The 17,960-nt window shown below is 42.9% G+C and overlaps 1 protein-coding gene across 2 annotated transcripts; it reads right to left on the bottom strand.

Moving 5' to 3' along the window:
• Positions 1-581: 581 nt before the first annotated feature.
• LOC115208004 (dnaJ homolog subfamily C member 14) lies at positions 582-10,686 on the bottom strand. 2 transcript variants are annotated; one of them, XM_029775689.1, is made up of 7 exons: positions 10,334-10,686; positions 8,155-9,721; positions 7,724-7,830; positions 7,257-7,376; positions 6,027-6,187; positions 4,750-4,855; positions 582-3,000 (listed from the first exon to the last, which is right to left on the bottom strand). In XM_029775689.1, exons 2-7 carry the CDS (start codon positions 9,454-9,456, stop codon positions 2,679-2,681), a joined length of 2,118 nt encoding a protein of 705 aa, XP_029631549.1. In that variant the 5' UTR covers positions 9,457-9,721; positions 10,334-10,686; the 3' UTR covers positions 582-2,678. The 2 variants fall into 2 exon arrangements, with proteins under 2 accessions (XP_029631549.1, XP_029631550.1); XM_029775690.1 differs by having other exon boundaries at positions 10,605-10,644.
• Between the last annotated feature and the right edge of the window lie 7,274 nt (positions 10,687-17,960).

The raw sequence follows: 17,960 nt of genomic DNA, 5'->3' as shown, positions 1-17,960 counted from the left end.
TCAGGTTTGTTCAATAGAAGTCAACCTGTGGAGGAGATTATTTTCCACCATCACCTGCACCACTTCATTGACACACCCCAGAGGCTAGTGGAATGCTGTCCAAAGGTGTAGTCATTACGAAGAGCTGGATTCAATCCATAGCGCTGAAGAGCCACGTTGTACACCAATTTACATTTAAAGGCAATGTTCCTGCATTAGCGGAGACTGCATTCACAGTAAACGCTGCATATGTCGGCTCAATCGGTAATAACCTTTCAATTTCAAGCGCGCTACAGTGCTGAACTTCGGTGATATGGATTGAAACCAGCCCTAAATGTTACTGTCCCGGCTGTCTCTATGGTCATCCATCAGAAAAACAGAGCCATCCTAAAGGACCAGCAAGTTGTGTTGTGGACCACACCACTTGTGTATAAAGATGGGTGGGATCTAGTGTACATTTTAAATGAATGAGTGTGCTCCAGAAGGGCCATTAGCAGGTCCCTGGTTTCTGCTCCATTGGAATGACACCGCATTCTCCTGTCTTGTGAGTTGTAACAATTCAATCCACGTAATTCACAAAACAAACAATGAAAGTCCATTCATCCGTCTGTAGGAAATCAACTTTACTATGAAATCCAGAAAAAAGCTAAAATCAACTGAACAGTGATGTTTCACAATTGCAATAAACTCTTGCCAGCAAACTCACACTTTCCTACCCCCAAAATACATTTCAAAAATGCACATTTAACCCCGATTGTCATATTTTTTGCAATCTTTTTTTTTTGCATATACTGTTTAAAAAATATAATGGGAAAAACTAAAATTAATCTGGGATGTTGGCTCTTTTTCCACGCTGGGAGCCGTTAGTTGACTTGCCGTTTTAGGCTGCTACTTAAGCCATACATTCTCAAGTCAACTAGGGTATCTAAAACATAATTGACAGCGCAAGCAATTCAGCCTAAAACTGAGATTAAATTAAACCTCTCATAATACCTCCATTTAAGTGGACAATTGCATTCAGCTTTTTTCACTTTAAAGAGAGCAAATAAACATGTGCAACAAGGGACCTTAGGCACCACTTAATCTCCCAACATCCACAGAATGACACAAATCAAAGGTACAACCAACAAGAGGCTAATGGAACTGATACCAGGTCCCGTTTTCATTAAGCGTCTCAGAGTAGCAGCACTGATCTAGGATCAGTTTAGCCTTTTCATGGACAGTCCTGATCCTAGATCAGCATGCCTACTTTGAGGAAGCTTGATTCATATTGCCCCAGACCTCTTAACATTTAAGAGGAATTAGACCAACTTTTACCACATTTATTTCCAATACGCCATCTCCACAGGAAAAATACAATGATTTGCCATAATGAGACATATTGTTAGAGATCTGAATTATGTTCGCTCTATCCCTCTTCAATCTGGAGTATACTGTCTGAGCGTGGGGTGAAAGCGAAGGCAGTGGTAGCTTTTCTTTGAAATAAAATGTGGTGGTAATAGAACTGTTAGTGTTGACATTCAGCTCCCCTGTCTTTCAATCAACCTTTAAACTGTTGGAAAGTAAATGTCAAAGAGTAGCCTCTGATAGCTAATCTTTTACACTGCACAGTCATTGTGTTCTCAATGGAAACTTTGTCACCTCCAATCTTTAAAGGGTGCTGAAATGCAATTAGGAGCTGAAACTAGCTTTTTCTTGATCCATAGGATGCCGCCCAGACAATAACACCAATACTTAGGGACTGAAAGCACTAAATAGCCTAGGTCCTTGACTCTCACAATATAACAGTCTTGATTTTAATGTGAACCTGCTTAAGTCTGACGACTCATCATAGTGCTTCTACGTGGGATTCAATTTGTTGAGAGATAGATTAAAGTATTCACTGTACTCTAGACAGAGTTGATATCTATGTTTGGCAGAGAGAACTTTCACTCACCAACTTACTTTCCAATAGTGACAAATGTCACAACTATGCAAACGTTCACTCTAACTTCATTAAAAGTAATAAAAATGGCAGAAAATCAGTTGCTCAAATGATAATCTAACCAGATAACAATTGATCAAAGAAGGCAACGGGCGGAAGGATGGGTGTGTCAAAGCAAGATGTAGCTTGAGCCGTTCGATCCAGCAATTCATAAATTCTGATTGGCTTCTTCCAGCCCTGTCCCCTCTCACACTAACACACACAGTTTCACAGTCTGCGCCAAGACCTGAAGCAAGAATAGATACCTTTTTTGTTTAAAAAAATTACAAACGTGTCAAGAATATAAGCGTCCAATGGCATGTAATGATGCAGGATTGTGCAGGGAAGTAAGACCTAAGGAAATGTTTGCATTGTTAGCAATAGGCTTGTGATATCGGTGGCATGGCTACAGCTGTTTCAAGAGAAAAAAAACAACAACAAAAAAAACAATGTGAGGGGGAGAAGCAAAAAGACTGTCATATCCTAACCCCAAATATACTTCAACTCTGAGTTAGTTCCTTCTTCTACATGGTCCAGACTCTAACCTCTGGCTCATGGCCTCTGTATTGCCAGTCTTTGATACATGAGGCAGCTCCTGACCCGTGTGAATCTTCCTGAGTTTGACTGACCCTTCAACTTATGTACAGTAGGGGGAAGTCCAGGCTCGTCGACAGACATGGCCATGTGTTGAGTGTCCCCGTGTTGCTACGATGACACGTCACAACAATGGCCGCTCTCACCTCTGGAAGGGCTTGCGGACCTTTCTCCTCCTGCGGGGTGGAGGCTTGCCTCCGCTATCCGCCCACGTCTCACTGGGCTCCGGCCGGGACCCTCCAGGAGGCATGAAGAAGCCAGTCTGTGGGGGAGGAGGGGAGAAAGGTCCACTAGGTCCCGGTCCAGCACCAGAGGGTTGGTGGGGGGGCGGTCCTGAGGGGAAGAAACCCCCGTTGGTAGCCATGTCGGGGGGAGGTCCCCTTTGGAAGATGCGGTTGAAGAAGTCCTGCAGGTCAGCGGAGTTGGTCGGGCCTGGAGGAGGGTGCTCTGGGCCTGGAGGTGTCCTGGAAAGCATGGGAGGAGAGTAACATTCATTCTAAAAACATTCTTTACCTCAGGACACTTCAACAGGTGACTCCAAGAAAATAAAGAAATAGGAGCACTCACCGTTTACATAGATCTGAGTTTTATTCACGGGACAAACAGGCTTCATCAGAGCCTTGGGTGGCCTTTCATTCTATTACATTCATTCTATTTTAATCTAGCCTATATTTAACCCTGATGCAAGTCACAATGAGATAGTTGCACAAGCACCTGCACTGACCACAGCGTGTGCTCATTTAGAGCGGTCGATCACATAACACCTCGGTTGTGTCCCAATAATCTCTCCTTTCTCCCGAAGCATGCACTTGTTCACTTCCCTTAATGTATTTGAAAGAAAATGACTGGTATATGGAAACTCCCTTCAGCCCAGTGGTCACCAACCGGTCGACTGCAATCGACTAGTTGATCTTCAAGGCATTCCTAGTCGATCACCAAACATTTCTGTAGAAAAGCCAACGATTAAAGGCTTGAGCTCCTTTTTATTTTATTTTTTTGTGTTGCGCTGTTGGCGATAGGTGCACTTTATTCAGAAGCCCTGCGCACCGGGTAGGCAAAGTGTTCCCATTTTTAACCATTTCATTTGTCTGAAAAGACAAACTCTGTCTACCCGGCAGATCTGTGGCTAAATCTAGTATGCCTACTGTGCTGGCCAATCAGATAGCTCAAATCACTGTGCCTACCTACAGCGTCCACGACCCCCGCCACAGCAATGTTTAATACTAGTCTACTTGAAATTTCATAACTTTTAAAACCATGACCAGAAAGAGGCTGTCAAAGAATACATCAAAGAGCTGCTGTTCTTATGAGTGAGTTCATGTCTATATTTTATTCAGCACTGTCAACACTTTTTATTCAACACTATTACAAAACGCTCTTCTCTCTACTTCCCCGGGCGCTGCAGCTGCAATGAATAAGTAGCCAAGTGTATCGATAGCCCTGCGTTTTTATTATTATTAGCAGCTCGTCATGTCTATTTTAATATCGAAGAGTATTTCACTTTCTCTGGTCATAGGAAGACTGTGTCCCCTCTGGTCAGTCTCACCGGAGGAAAGGAATTGAGAGAGCAGGGACCATGCGAGGCGGTCCCTCTGCTGCACTCTCCCTCCCTCCGCTTAGACTAATGCCGTGTTCAAAACAACTGGGAACTCGGGAATCTCAGCCTTCAGTGTGTTCAAGACAACTGCAAACTCTGGAAAAACGAGATGCGAGTGGGAAAAACCGTTTTGAACGGGCATCCTCAGAAACTCGGGCATCTTTGACCTCTTTTTTCCCCAGAGTTCCCAGTTGTCCTGAAAGCACAACCATCAGATGCAGGTACCATCAGTCCAGTAAAATACATTTGATAATTATTAGCAAATTATTTCAATTTATGCTCAGCTGTGCATCGCAAGTGCTACACCAACTGATCTATTTTGTTATTAAAGCTTGAGTTTTGATATATAATATGGTTTGAGAAGAACAATATTGGCAGGCCAGGAATATAGTCAATTTGCTGTGATAATGTAATTGGCCTACTGCACAAACCTAATTTCTACAGAACTGTTTTTATTAGGTTAATGTAAAAAAAAAAAGAAAGTTGGGGACCACTTTTCTAGCCCATGCCTACAACAATCCAATGCTTTTACATTTGTGTGAAGTAGTTAAAGAGTGCAGACTTCAGGAGGAAGATGAGATTATTGGAACGCAACCCTCATTGCCCTGGGACAAACCTGTGGCGCTGCGTGGAGCTACTGTTGTTCTTGGAGCCGAAGGAGATGTGATAGGGCACGCGGTGTGTGTCTGGAGAGATGCCTATCCTCTGGCACCCGGCCCACTCTGAAAGGTGAGAGCGGAGAAGGTGACAAATTAATCAATGTGACAATACTGAAGCAAGCGGCTAGGAGGAGAAACAGTCTGTCTGACTTTAGGTGTCTTTATTACTGCATTGTCGGGAATGCGCTTGCAAGAAAAGGCATTTCACTGTACTTGTGCACGTGACAATAACTTGAAACCTAACATTATTTGGTAGCTTAGAATTTAATTTAGTTGTAGAGCTTTTGAGCCTGTCAGTTGGCTTGTTAGAGGTTCAAGCAGCGAAGCTGGGTGAAACCCCTATTGTATTTGTTGCCGTTTATTATTTTTCTCCTTCTGGCGATTTGGTGAAAAAATGAAAATTCTTGTGAGATGTAAGGCCCAGGAGGGTGCAACTTTGCAAGATGGTAAAGAGCCAAGCGCCACACCCATTCATGCGATGCCATTCCAAATGGCTACACGGTGGCACTATAACAAGCGATTGAAAATGTCAACTTTTAAAGAAGGTCACACCCCTTTACCGTGTGTCTTAGACTCCTGACATGTGGTACTTAGGTCCCTCCCCTCACAAGGAACAAATTTGCCTCAAGGACCCTTAAGGTCCGCCATGATGGATTTTCCGCCATTTTGAATTTTGTGAAAAACACTTAAGACGCTACTCTTCTGGCACCGAATGACCAATCACCAAGCTCTCACAAATTATGTTTCTCCAGTCTAGCAACTCAAACAACATGGCCACTACTGACCAATAAACATTCACGCAGGCATGGTCTGGCACATAAATTCATCAAATATTATTGAAAATATATTTCACAGTTTAGATGGTACAATGTTTCTTTTTCTACACTATACTTGCTTATTTTGTCTCATAAACTGAAATTAGCCGAACTATTAAAATGTTTGCAACCAGGAAATGCCGGAGCGATTTCTGCATAGTGCATCTTTAAGTCAATACATAAAAGGGTATGGCATTAGCATCGATGAGAGCCTAACTATCCATGTGGGTGTCATTACACCACAATGGCTTGTTCGACATCGACCACATTGCAGTTGGCGATTGCAGACTTACTGATCTACAAATCACCTTGCATTATAAATAACTACTCATTATTATTTGTAGAGCAGTCAGTCAAAATTGACCCACAATGCATTACAGTTTTGACGCTTGTGAACACAGCCATAGTCAATCCAGTACCTGTGATGTCGTAGACCTTGCCATCCATGCAGGCGAAGTAGGTGATGCGTAAGCCTAGGAGGCTGGACTCGGCCCACAGGTCTCCCTCTTCGGCGCTGTGGCGTCTGTTACACTCTGCACAGAACCGCGCCTCAGCAGGCTCCCGGTCCATCTCAAACCTCCTGCACACACAGGGAGTAATCAGGGAGGGAGGAGTCAGCAACGTAAACTAAACCATGCAGAATGAGATGCTCTTTGTGTCTGGCCAATGCTTGTGTTTTCTTTCTGTAATAAAGGTTTCATAGCAAGCAAAATGTATAAATACAATTTGAGTGATTGGGAGTACCGTAATTTTCGGACTATAAGCTGCTACTTTTTTCCCAGGCTTTGAACCTCGCGGCTTAAACAATGACGCGGCTAATATATGGATTTTTCCCGCTTTAAAAAAATAAAAATACAAAAAAATAAAACATTCTGTGACGTGCTCAGTTTTTTGGCGGCATGAAGCTTTCATTAGACCAATGAAATTGCCGAACGGGTTAAGGTCAAACAACTTTTTTGTTTACTGTTTAGATTAAATCGAGCGCTCTCAAACTTCCCATCATTCTGATTATGGTAGTCATTTTGTCACCCTCATCATGGCAAAGACGGAGAAATGCATATGATGCAGCTTTCAAGTTGAAGGCGATTGATCTGGCTGTTGGAAAAGGAAATAGAGCTGCTGCACGGGAGCTTGGTCTTAATGAGTCGATAAGACGTTGGAAACAGCAGCGTGAGGAATTGACTCAGTGCAAAAAGACAACTAAAGCTTACTGCTAATTTAATTTTTTTTGTTACAAGCCGTGTTTCGTTAAAGCCTATTTATTTTTGTTACAAGCCGTGTTTCGTTAAAGCCTATTTATTTTTGTTACAAGCCGTGTTTCGTTAAAGCCTGTGTAAAGTTCATTTGTTTCAATGTACCGGTAGGCACCTGCGGCTTATAGACATGTGCGGCTTATTTATGTTCAAAATAATATAATTTTTTTTTAATTCAGTGGGTGCGGCTTATATTCAGGTGCGCTCAATAGTCCGGAAATTACGGTCGTCACCATATTCATTTAGGTAAATACTGTAAATGACAAGACTGCAGTGTAGGTAAATTATATTACTTTTCCAATCCCTCACCTTCACAAAGGTCTGCAGGGTATTGGTTGTAAATGTATGATATTTTTTCTAGATATTACAGATATTAATTCAGTCTGAGTGACGTACCTGTGTTTACCCTCACACTTCGTACACATCATGGTGTTCATAGCTTCCTTCAGGTCATCCTGCAGTTTGGTGAGGAACTCATTCATCGACTTGGAGAGTTCCGTCTGCGCCATGCGCTTCCTGAGAGGACCAGGCAAACAAGTCAACGCCATATCAACTACACCAAACATTCCATCGGCCTTCAGTGCAGTCATTCGATCATGGTTTCTTGCATTTGAATTAAGTAATCTACTCACAGCACGTATTCTCTATGTATCCTGTTAAACTAAACCAAACATCTCACAGGCCTTTAGATTGACTATATCATGCTAAGGACCACAGTTAGGAATTTCAGATGAAGAAGCATTACCTATTGTGAGAGGCCTGAGTTCTAACAGATGTTTTTTGTTGAAGGTGCAGTCATTTTATCATAGTTTCTGGCATTTGATTTAAGTACTGGTCAAGTAGTTTGTGTGTCTTCTACTCACAGCTCGTATTCCCTCCGTGTCTCTGGGTTACTGACGATGTCCCAGGCAGCCCTGAGCACCTTAAAGGCCTCCCCAGCGCGCGGGTGCTTGTTCTTGTCTGGATGGATCTGAGAGAGGAAGGAAAAGAGAAAGATGGACAGATGTAAGGGGCAGTGCAGATAACATGCAAGAGCTAGAGCAACTAAGGAAGGCTAAACAGGTTGGCTACTTCTAGTCATTTTCTGATTACATTTTATATTGTGGATATAAAACAACAAAGATACATGCAGCCATGCAGAGCTAAGGGCAAAAAATGCTTTGATTGTGTTCTGACAGGCAAAGCTGAAATTATTTGACCATAATGGCTACACACTCGCTAGTTGATCAGTTCCACTCATTTTTATCATTCACCTGTACTCATAAAATGTAATGCCCATCTCATTTACACTCACCTGAACAGCCAACTGTCTGTAGGCCCTTTTTAGCTCAGCTTCAGTTGCGTGGGCCTCCACCCCCAACACTATAAAAGGGTCCAGCTCCTCTTCAGGGACCTGAGCCAGCGCCAGCAGTCTCTCCAGCTCCTGCCCAGGCTGGTACCTAACTGCTCCACCGGGAGAATCTGGGGTGAAAGGGGGCACCTGGGTAGTGGTGCCTCTCCTCCTCCTGAACCAGCCGCTGATCCTCTGCACCAGCGAGGCCACCCTCCTCCAGACCTTGGAGTCCTGCACGGCTGTCCACCACCGCTGGCCCCTCTCCCCACCCAGCCGGACGAGCGTGAACCGGGCCCACTGGGAACCCAGCAGCACCACAGCACAGAGGAGTCCGAAGCAGGTCAGGGAGGCCTGCCAGACCCACTCCACCGACCGGATGCTCTTATCCACCAGGACCGTTCCAGCGCAACTCACCCTCTCCAGCACGCGCCGGGCGTCCGCCTTCATCCCCGGCACATCTGTGACCTTGTTGAGTAGCTGTGAGCCGAGGTCATAGAGGGCTACCCCTGCGGCTTCCACGGCCACCCCGCAGCGGTGGGTCACAGAGACAATGAGCTCCACCACCATGTGGATACAGGAGATGCACCAGGGGCTGAGCGACTCTGACAGCAGCTCCCTGAAGGCCAAGGTAAGCTGGGTGCCTGTCTGCCGCCGGCCCCGGCCCTGGTGGTGGTGGTTGCGCCTCCGGGCCTGCTTGTGCCTCCCACCGCCTGATGACAGGGACCCTTTAGGGAGGTAGGATGATGATGTAGCCTGGGTATTCTGCTCGGAGGCTGCCATCACTCCTCCTCCGCTGTTCCGGAACCGGCCTTTCCTCCCTCCGGCCCCTGAGCTCTTCCATCCCGACTCCCCGTTCATGCCAGGCTCCCTCCCGACTTCGTTTCGGCCTCCTCCTCCATTCTCGTCTTCATCTCCACCCTCAGTCTCCTCATTTCCTTCTCTGACCACATGCTCCGCCCCTTCCTGTTTCAGAGAGACTTCATCCTCTTTGGCCTCTGCAATTCCACAATACTCTGCTTCTCCTGAGTCCTGGTTGATTGGAGTTGGGATATCCCGAGGGGTAGCTTTGAGATAGTCTGTCATGTCCTCTTTGGGAACTGGTTGATGAGTTTCCTCATCTCCTCTGACTTCCCACTGGTCAGGCATGGAGGTGGAAGACAAGAGGGTAGGAACACCTGAGGGCAGCTCTTCAGGGCTCTCCTCAGCTGCCTCTACAGTCCATGTCTCTTCCTCCATCTCGCTCTCAGCCACCCCTTTCTCCATCTTCCGCCCTGTCTCTTGATTAAAGTGCCAAAAAAAGTCTCCAATCTCACGGCAGGTAGGGACCTTGACCCATTCTCACTGACAGCACCTTCTCTGACACTGACAGGGCTGAAGTGTCAGATAAGGACAGCTGAATAATACTGGAATGGCAGGCGCCATTGTCCACGGTAGTCTATCCAATACAGAAACTTTGAAGGCATTGGATCACGGATCAATCATTACAATCCTTGGGCACGACTAGCCTCATCTTGTATCTGGTTATTGCCTGTGAAAAGAAAGCAAGTTTAAACATTAGCCGTATCACTTTCCCTTTATTTGCACTAGAACAAAGGGTCTAATATAAAGGCAAAGCTCACTAAGAAATGACATTAAATGGGATATGTGCATGTATCATTGTTATTGTCAAAGTAATGACATGTTATTATCAATTGTTTTCTACTGTAGTGTGCCTTGATCAATATTCTCCATAGCACGCTGCATGACCGCAGCACTCAACGAGCTGCTTCACAGCGCCGACATTTTGAAAAGATAAACCAAACTCTATAGCTATCTGGTTGTCAGTAGTTGCACTAGCTAGAAATATAATGAATTTCTAAAACCATAACTGACTAGGATGGAATATATCAGAGAATAATGAGGGCAATCTTCGGTTCTAGCAAATTAGCTATGTCGCCAACGTCGCGAGCAAAATGACCAACTGTCTCAAGACTAACAGCTAGCTAACATTATTAGTTGCTCGTGTTTAGCTAACTAGCTACTGTAGCTAATGCAATTTAAATAATCTTAACGGCGGATTATTGATAATATTATTTGAGCTATTTTAATGTTTACACTGACTGAAATAACATTGGGAAAGATGACAGCCAGCGCAACTCACTTTTCTCTTCCGTAAAGGAAGGGAAGATGATAAAATGTAGTCTTCCTTTCGAAGTGGCTAACTCGAGCCCTGTAACGTTAGCTTTGCTCCTCAAATTGACCAAATATGGCAAACAGAAATTCTTGTCGTAGAAAGAAAATGTAGTTATTGAATTGTGTATGAAAGTAATCTTATCCTGTATTAGGAGAGTGTTTTCGTTCTGCTTATGCAGATATTATCTATTTTTTATTATCTTGTTCTTGGCTAACGCTGTCCTTGCTGTTTGTCTTACTATTTTTCACTTCCGAGGGCAGCAGACACCTCACATAAACCACTACTGAGACGCGAGAAAGAATAAGCAAGACCTAGCAAGAATAAGGCCGTGCCGTGACCTCGGCCATTTCCCTTCAAAATAAAAGTCAGCCAATGACGATGATAAAAAATAATACACTGGTCGAAATTCGTAACATTTTATTTGGAATTGTTAACAGACTTAGAATTGAGTTTAACAATCAAACAAAACAATAAAAATGAAAATAGTTCCTTAAAGCAAATAATGTTACATTGACAACATTGTTAAAGATAGACTCAGCTAAATAATTTTGCCATGAGAAGCACCACAGATATTGGGTTTGTTCGACTGACTGATCTACAAATCACATTTTTTTTTGTACCTTTATTTAACTAGGCAAGTCAGTTAAGAAATTATTGTTTACAATGACGGCCTACACCGGGCCAAACCCTGTATGTTGTGTCCCAGTAAAAGGGCACCATTCTACTCAGGAGCAACTCCACAGAGTTTACACCCCCAGCATCGTCACTGCTAATTTCATATTGGACATACACATTGCACCTTACACAAATGTCTGTACATTGTATTACAGTAAAATAAACATAGCTGATCCCTATAATATGCATTGACTCCTAATGAGCATATATTTTAGGAAGTGTAAAACTATAAGGATGAGAGAAATGAGAGTGAGGTCACGCACCCAAGAAGGCTCAACCAATCACTTGACAGATTTGAGTAATATTCATGAGTTGCGTCGGGAGGATAGGTTGAGACTTCTTGATGTGTGACGCCACACAGAAGCTCGCCTGCATGAGCAGTAAACATGATTTGGGAAACCTAGCTTCAGTTTAATTAATTGGGAATAAATGAAAGCTTCACCAGCTAGCTATCGATCAATTTAAGTTTCACTGTCCGATCATTCATTAAACAAGTCCACTAATTGTTATTTGTACCTTTCCCCAAACTGTCTGTTGCTTGATATGAGTAAATTAACCTACATATATCAAATAATAGGTAATCCACGATTTGTTGGCTAGTAGTGGCTACTGCCTAGCTAGCTACATTTCAGTAATGTTTCTATCCTAAATACGGTGGTCAGTTGATAAACTAACTATGAGTTGAACATATTTGTCTGAAAGAGAACTAGTCACCAGTTAGTGTTGCCCATGGTGTCATCATGTCTAACCAGCAGTGGTGGAAAAAGTACTCTTATTGTCATACTTGAGTAAAAGTAAAGACACCATAATAGAAAATGATTAAAGTAAAATGAAAGTCACCCAGTAAAATACTACTTGAGTAAAGTCTAAAAGTATGTGGTTTTAAATATACTTAAGTATCAAAAGTAAATGTAATTGCTAATATATACTTAAGTATTACAGGTAAAAGTACAATTATAAATAATTTCAAATTCCTTATATAAAGCAAACCAGACGGCACAATTGTCATTTTTAATTTAAGGATAGCCAGGGGCACACTCCAACACTCCAACACTCAGACAAACACAGTATCTGTGTTTAGTGAGTCCACCGGATCAGAGTCTGTAGGGATGTACTCTTGATAAGTGTGTGAATTGGACCATTTTCATGTCCTGCTAAGCAGTCAAATGTAACGAGTACTTTTGTGTGTCAGGGAAAATGTATGGAGTAAAAAGTACATTATTTTCTTGTAATGAAGTAAAAGTAAAAGTTGTCAAAAATATAAATAGTAAAGTACAGATACCACAAAAAACTACTTTAGTTGAACTTTAAAGTATTTTTACTTAAGTACTTTACACCACTGCTAACCAGTTAGTTATTGTAGCCCATGTGCCCATGAGCTTCGGAGTCTAGCTAATGTCGTCGTTTGGTGTTCACGATTAGCTAACTATTAACTAACTAGTTGGCTACTGCATGGCCAGTGTGTGCCCATTGCAATCCCTCCTCTGCGACAATGTTATTGGGGTGCGGGAATATCAGATATATTTTTTAATTTTAAGATAACTGTCATTGAAGTTGATGATTACTACTGGTTTTAAATCCGAGGCGAGAGAAATTGTCCACCATGTTTTGTGTTTTGGTAAGGGCTCGGAGTGATTTCACTCACCCAAGAAAGGTCAACCGGTCATCCGACAGATATTTGGGGCGTGTTCCTCTGCCCACGCATTGCTGACACATGCCCGTTCTTACAACGTCTGGATATGTAACGCCTGCTTCCACTCCCCCTCCCTGGTGCTCGAGGGCGCCAGGCTACCCGTCATCATACGCACCTGTTACCATCATTACCCGCAGCTGCGCTCACTGGACTCACCTGGACTCCCTCCCTTTGTTGATTGCCTCTGCATATATGTCTGCTCCTCTGGGTTGTTCCCTGTTGTAGCATTGTTTGTCGTGTTGTGTTTATGTCCAGACGCTGTTCTTGTTCAGTTGTATGTCTGTCTATATTAAATGGTTCAGTCCCTGTACCTGCTTCTCATCTCCTGTGTTTGGCGTTAAAGGATAGGTATTTTACGTATCAGCAAATGCCACGTTCAAAACAACTGGGAACTCAAATCATGACGTCAGTGATCTTCAGGTCAGAAAGTCGGAGCTCTAGAAAGAGGCCCGAGTTCCCGAGTTAGATGACCGCTCAAATTGATTTTTCCCAGTCTGAGCTAGTCTGAGCTAGTTCCCAGTTGTTTTGAACGCACTGAAGTTGGAAGTCTGAGATTCCGAGATCCCAGTTGTTTTGAACGCGGAATAACTGCAATATATCAATCGATGACACAGTCGATGACATGGCATGCGACCATTGGTTGATGCATGTGTCATGACTGTCCTGTGAGGATAATAGGTCAGATAAGCTTTGAAATAAATAACTTCAACCAGACCCCCTCTCACCCGCAGAGGTGGGGAGAAGGGAACTGGTGTGGGTTGACAGCTCACACCCTGTTGTAAATCAAGGAAAGAACATTCAGGTCTCTTCCTCTCCAAATTCACCAAAGGAATGTGCCTTTGTTTCACAGATTTTCCTGCCGAAACTCTAACACATTCTAAAGCGAATACTGGAACAATCTTTCTAACAGAGAATGTGGGGAATGGTCAGAGGCGACCTAAAAGAACACTGACGTCGGTTTGGTTGTTATTTTGTAATGGCATTAAAATTGTTATAAAGAAAATACTGTAACACACTACATTTACGAAATGTCCATCCTCTACGTTGTGCGTGCTATATTAACAATGATGAAAGTGTTTTTGTTAAGAGAGGGATGTGAGTGGTAAGCACCACCCCCTTAAGTGAGATCAGAGCGCTTGTCTGTCAGGTCTGCTCCCCCCCCCCGGTCGCTTGAGGGTGCCAGGCTACCCTGCATCACACACTCCTGCCATCTATTACGTACACCTACCTTCCCTCGTCACGCACATCAGCGATATTGGACTCACCTGGACTCAGTCATCACCTGTTTATTTCCTCCCCATATTTGTCAGTTCCCTTGTTCTGTTCCCTGCTTCTGCATTAATTGTTTTTTGTTTGTGTTACTCGTTTGCTGACGCTGTTCCTGTAGTTCCATTCCATGTCCGTTCCTTATTAAATGTTTGACTCCCTGTACCTGCTTCGTCTTTCCAGCGTCATTCCATGTGACAGTGTCAGCCTGACAGAACCACCCTTTCGAACGAACTGTATAAAATGATGGGTTAAGAATTAACATATTAGGCCAGAGAGACGTAGCGCTGCAGCTCACGTTTAAAGTGGTTTGAACTGAGTCTCAACACGATGTAGAGACGATAAAGTCACCTCCTAGACAATCACTGGTAAGGCTGATTAGCTGTCCTAAGTAAAGTATCTTCGAAAGTGAATTTAAGTGGGACCATTCTACTACTCTTTTCAAATCACCGTAGCACGCTACTCTCAACAACCCCACTGGGAACCATCGACACGGCTGGATAGCCTATCTTCAAATAAGCATCTTCCAGAGTGAATGTAAGTAGAATAAACTCTGTAGTTCTGTTCAGGACTACACGACAAGTCACCGGATACCGGACGACCATCAGAGGAGAACAACAGAGGAACCCCGTTTGGACAATCAGAGCCTTACAAGCGTCCCGCGAAAAGGTCCAACCCCCTTTCAAAGAAGGCCCTGTCCACAGAGAGAAAACAAGGATTTTCACGTAAATACATTCATGATTTCTTACTCTAAGCAGGCAGCGGTTCGTGTGCAAAGTATAAGTGAGAGTAGTTTCTAAATGTACCAACGTTAAGTCTATCTGTCCCTCTCTCTCTCTCGCCCACTCCATGTCTTTTGTAACAAGCAGCCATGTTGTTGTCAGTCCGCTAGGGACCTGTTTCTAATGTATTAAGTGTGTATGTTTATCCTGTGTTCCCATTTAGTTAGCTAGTAAATAAATAGTTAAACCATTTGTGTAGTACTGAATCATAAGTAAGGCCCAGGTTTTTGCAGATGCAAGGTTACGACTGTAAAGAATGATGATATGATACAAGGTTATGATAAGTTGACTGTTTATGGGTGTGATAGGTAAAGACCTTTAGAGTATAATTCCGGAGATGGTAACTCTTTAAAGAACCGCTGTCCTGGTGCCCCAAATCCTAATGAGTTAATTGTTACATGATTAATTTAATCGTTAGCTGATTAGATAAATAACAGTCATCAGATTAATGAAAGTAAAGTAACAACACATGCAAGGGGGAATATGACCAATGACTTTGCCTATGGCTTTAATAGGAAAGGACATTTTGCCAACGGTACACAAACCACAACCTTGTTTCCCCTAGATTAACCCAATCTTTGCCAGAACAAGTTTACGCTCGCTCCAAAAAATTTTTCTAATGCAACTTTAAATGGCAACTGAGTACAAAGAAAAGAGGATGAATGTAGCGTTAATCATAATGTTTCTCTTTATATAAACAAAAAGATATGGGTCTGCAATTGTATTATCTTCAAGTAATTATCTTCAAATTAGTCTATAAAGGACTAATAATTAAATAATAATTCAAAGACTAGAATTATAATAGGCAAACTATTTTCTGACTTATTCCCTATTTAAACAAAACAAGTCATTGTTTATTCAACAATGCAAACATGGATATCATGCAGTCACTTTTTCCTACTGTCAAACGCCATCCATTTTCTCATGTCTGCCTTCTCCACCCACCCACACACTCCCTGGTGCATTGCATTCTCTAGCCTATTTCTGCCCATTCCGGATGCTGTATTAAAGTGTGTTCCTCAAGGAGTGTCCGTGTGTGTGTGTGTGTGAGAGAGAGAGAGAGAGAGTGTGTACTTGTGTGTGTGCGAATAGTCTGTGTGGGCGGCTGTGAGATCAACCAGGGCTTTCAGAAGGGGGAGGTCTGGGGGAGAGAGAGGTAGGAAAGGGGGGCTTGCAACCGGCAGGGGGCACAGCTCACTCTCCAGGGGATTTGTGTCAGTCAGTGACAGGCAGGAGATGGATGGATAGAAAGGAGGCGGGATGGACTGAACACACTGTGGGTGTCCTCTGCCTCAGAAGACCTAAAAATATCACCTTTATTCACACAATTACATGTATGACGAATTTGAAGATAGTCAATCTGATATTTTAAGAGGGCAATCATTATTTCGTATTCAAAACGAAATCTGAATTCTCTGGTCCAACTAATAGGCCTACTATTATTTGAATGTTAGGAAAGTGTACTATAGGTCTAATAGAAAAAGTGTAGCCTATAGCTTAGTTTTCATTTCAATCTGTAGACTTTCATTTCACACACACGTATTTTGATATCTAGAAAAAAGTATTGCTTATTTGCACGGCTGGCCAGTTTATTAGGCAGGATTAGGCAGCCACCTATGGCTGCAGATTGACGAGGCGGCATTGTCTGAGCTAAACTGGCCAAGCCGCACCTCCAACAACAACACATACAACGTCACTTAATTCTGACCAAAAACACTGACAATTTCTCTCAACCAGTGGCATATGGGTTTTTTAGGTGAGAGCTGATGTCGCCCTTTGGTAAGCAGTGCCCACTTTGTCCAACGTACCTCTCCAGGATGCTGTTGGAGAGAAGCAACTCTGCGGCGCTCCACCAACGTTCTGTCAAAAACATTTGTGAACATAAATCATGTAGCTGATATAGGATATGGTAGACAGTATGTGGCCTTTTCTGTAGCCTACAGCCTGGAGATAAAATGTATGACACTGTAATGAGACGAACAACATGCAGGTTTCTCAGATCAAATAGCCTAACCTAAATGGCACTCAACCAAATAAAAAATGAGTTGTCATGTTAACAAACAACATATCCTAAAAACAGGCCAGGTCAAATTAAAATGGACAATATGGAATTACAATCACAACTGTTGTCCAGGAGTTTCACCCCATTGTCATGACCAGTGGTTTCAAGTTTGTATCTGCACATTTTTGACAAGCTGATCATAATGAAAAAGAAAATACTTCTGCATTTCCTGCTGTGTAAACACATTGCAAATAGGCTCATGATAACTCATGATAAAGTTGGGTAGCTGATATTCAGAGCTTAAATAGCCAAATTGATTAGTCACAGGAATCAGGACTAATAAACCAATGCATTTACCTGGTTTACAAATGGTGGGCCTGCAACATGGATAAAATTCTATTGCAGGCCAACATGGTAGGCTACACCCCAGTAAGCATAAGGTGACGTCTTTTGGACGTCTTTTTTTGGTCCTGTCTGGATATGTTTTTTTTTGTGTTTTACAAATGGTAGGCTTACCACATAAATGGGCATTCATAAAATTCAATACCAGACAACACTGTAAGCTACACCTCAGTAAGCATGGACTGACGCCTTTTGGAAGTATTTATTTGGTACAGGACCAACGCCGACGCCTTTTAGACGTCTATGTTTGGTTCAGATTTTGTCCGGTCTAGACCAGCCTTGATTTGGCCCAAACATAGATGTCTATAAATTACTTATTTTCAACTTTCATTCAGAACCAAAAATGAGCCTAATTTCAACATCCAGAAAATACATATTTTGAACGTTTGTAAAATATGTATTTTCAACATCATGAAAATAAGTATTTTTAACTTTCATTTTTTGGTTTCGCCTATGGCGGCAGAACGGCAAGGACCGGCCCTGCTTATTTAGTTGAGAGGGCTCAGATAGAACATGTCAGCATGCTTCAACGCCTACATGGTGACCCGAAGGAGGGACATGATAGAGACAATGTTGCTTTGTGCAAAATCACAGCTATACTCAACATAAACCATTTAATCAATTTGTCCCCAAGTTAAACCAATCAAAATAATCACGGCCAGTCATGTTGGAGCCTGACTGTGGTCAACCGGTTTTCCAAGGCCGCCCACTTCATTCCTCTCCCCAAACTACCCTCGGCCAAGGAGACGGCCCAGCTCATGGTGCAGAACGTCT

This window comes from Salmo trutta, chromosome 14, assembly GCF_901001165.1.
Source record: "Salmo trutta chromosome 14, fSalTru1.1, whole genome shotgun sequence".
Classification (NCBI taxonomy): Eukaryota; Metazoa; Chordata; class Actinopteri; order Salmoniformes; family Salmonidae; genus Salmo; species Salmo trutta.
Note: the sequence above shows the minus strand (reverse complement) of the source record. Positions and strands in the feature narration are given on the sequence as shown.

Coding starts and splice junctions, on each gene's coding strand:
- LOC115208004 (XM_029775689.1), bottom strand. CDS start 9,456: ATGGAGAAAGGGGTGGCTGAGAGCGAGATGGAGGAAGAGACATGGACT. Junction 7,831..8,154: donor ACAGACAGTTGGCTGTTCAG/GTGAGTGTAAAT, acceptor TTCCTCTCTCAG/ATCCATCCAGACAAGAACAA. Junction 7,377..7,723: donor ACACGGAGGGAATACGAGCT/GTGAGTAGAAGA, acceptor TGGTCCTCTCAG/GAAGCGCATGGCGCAGACGG.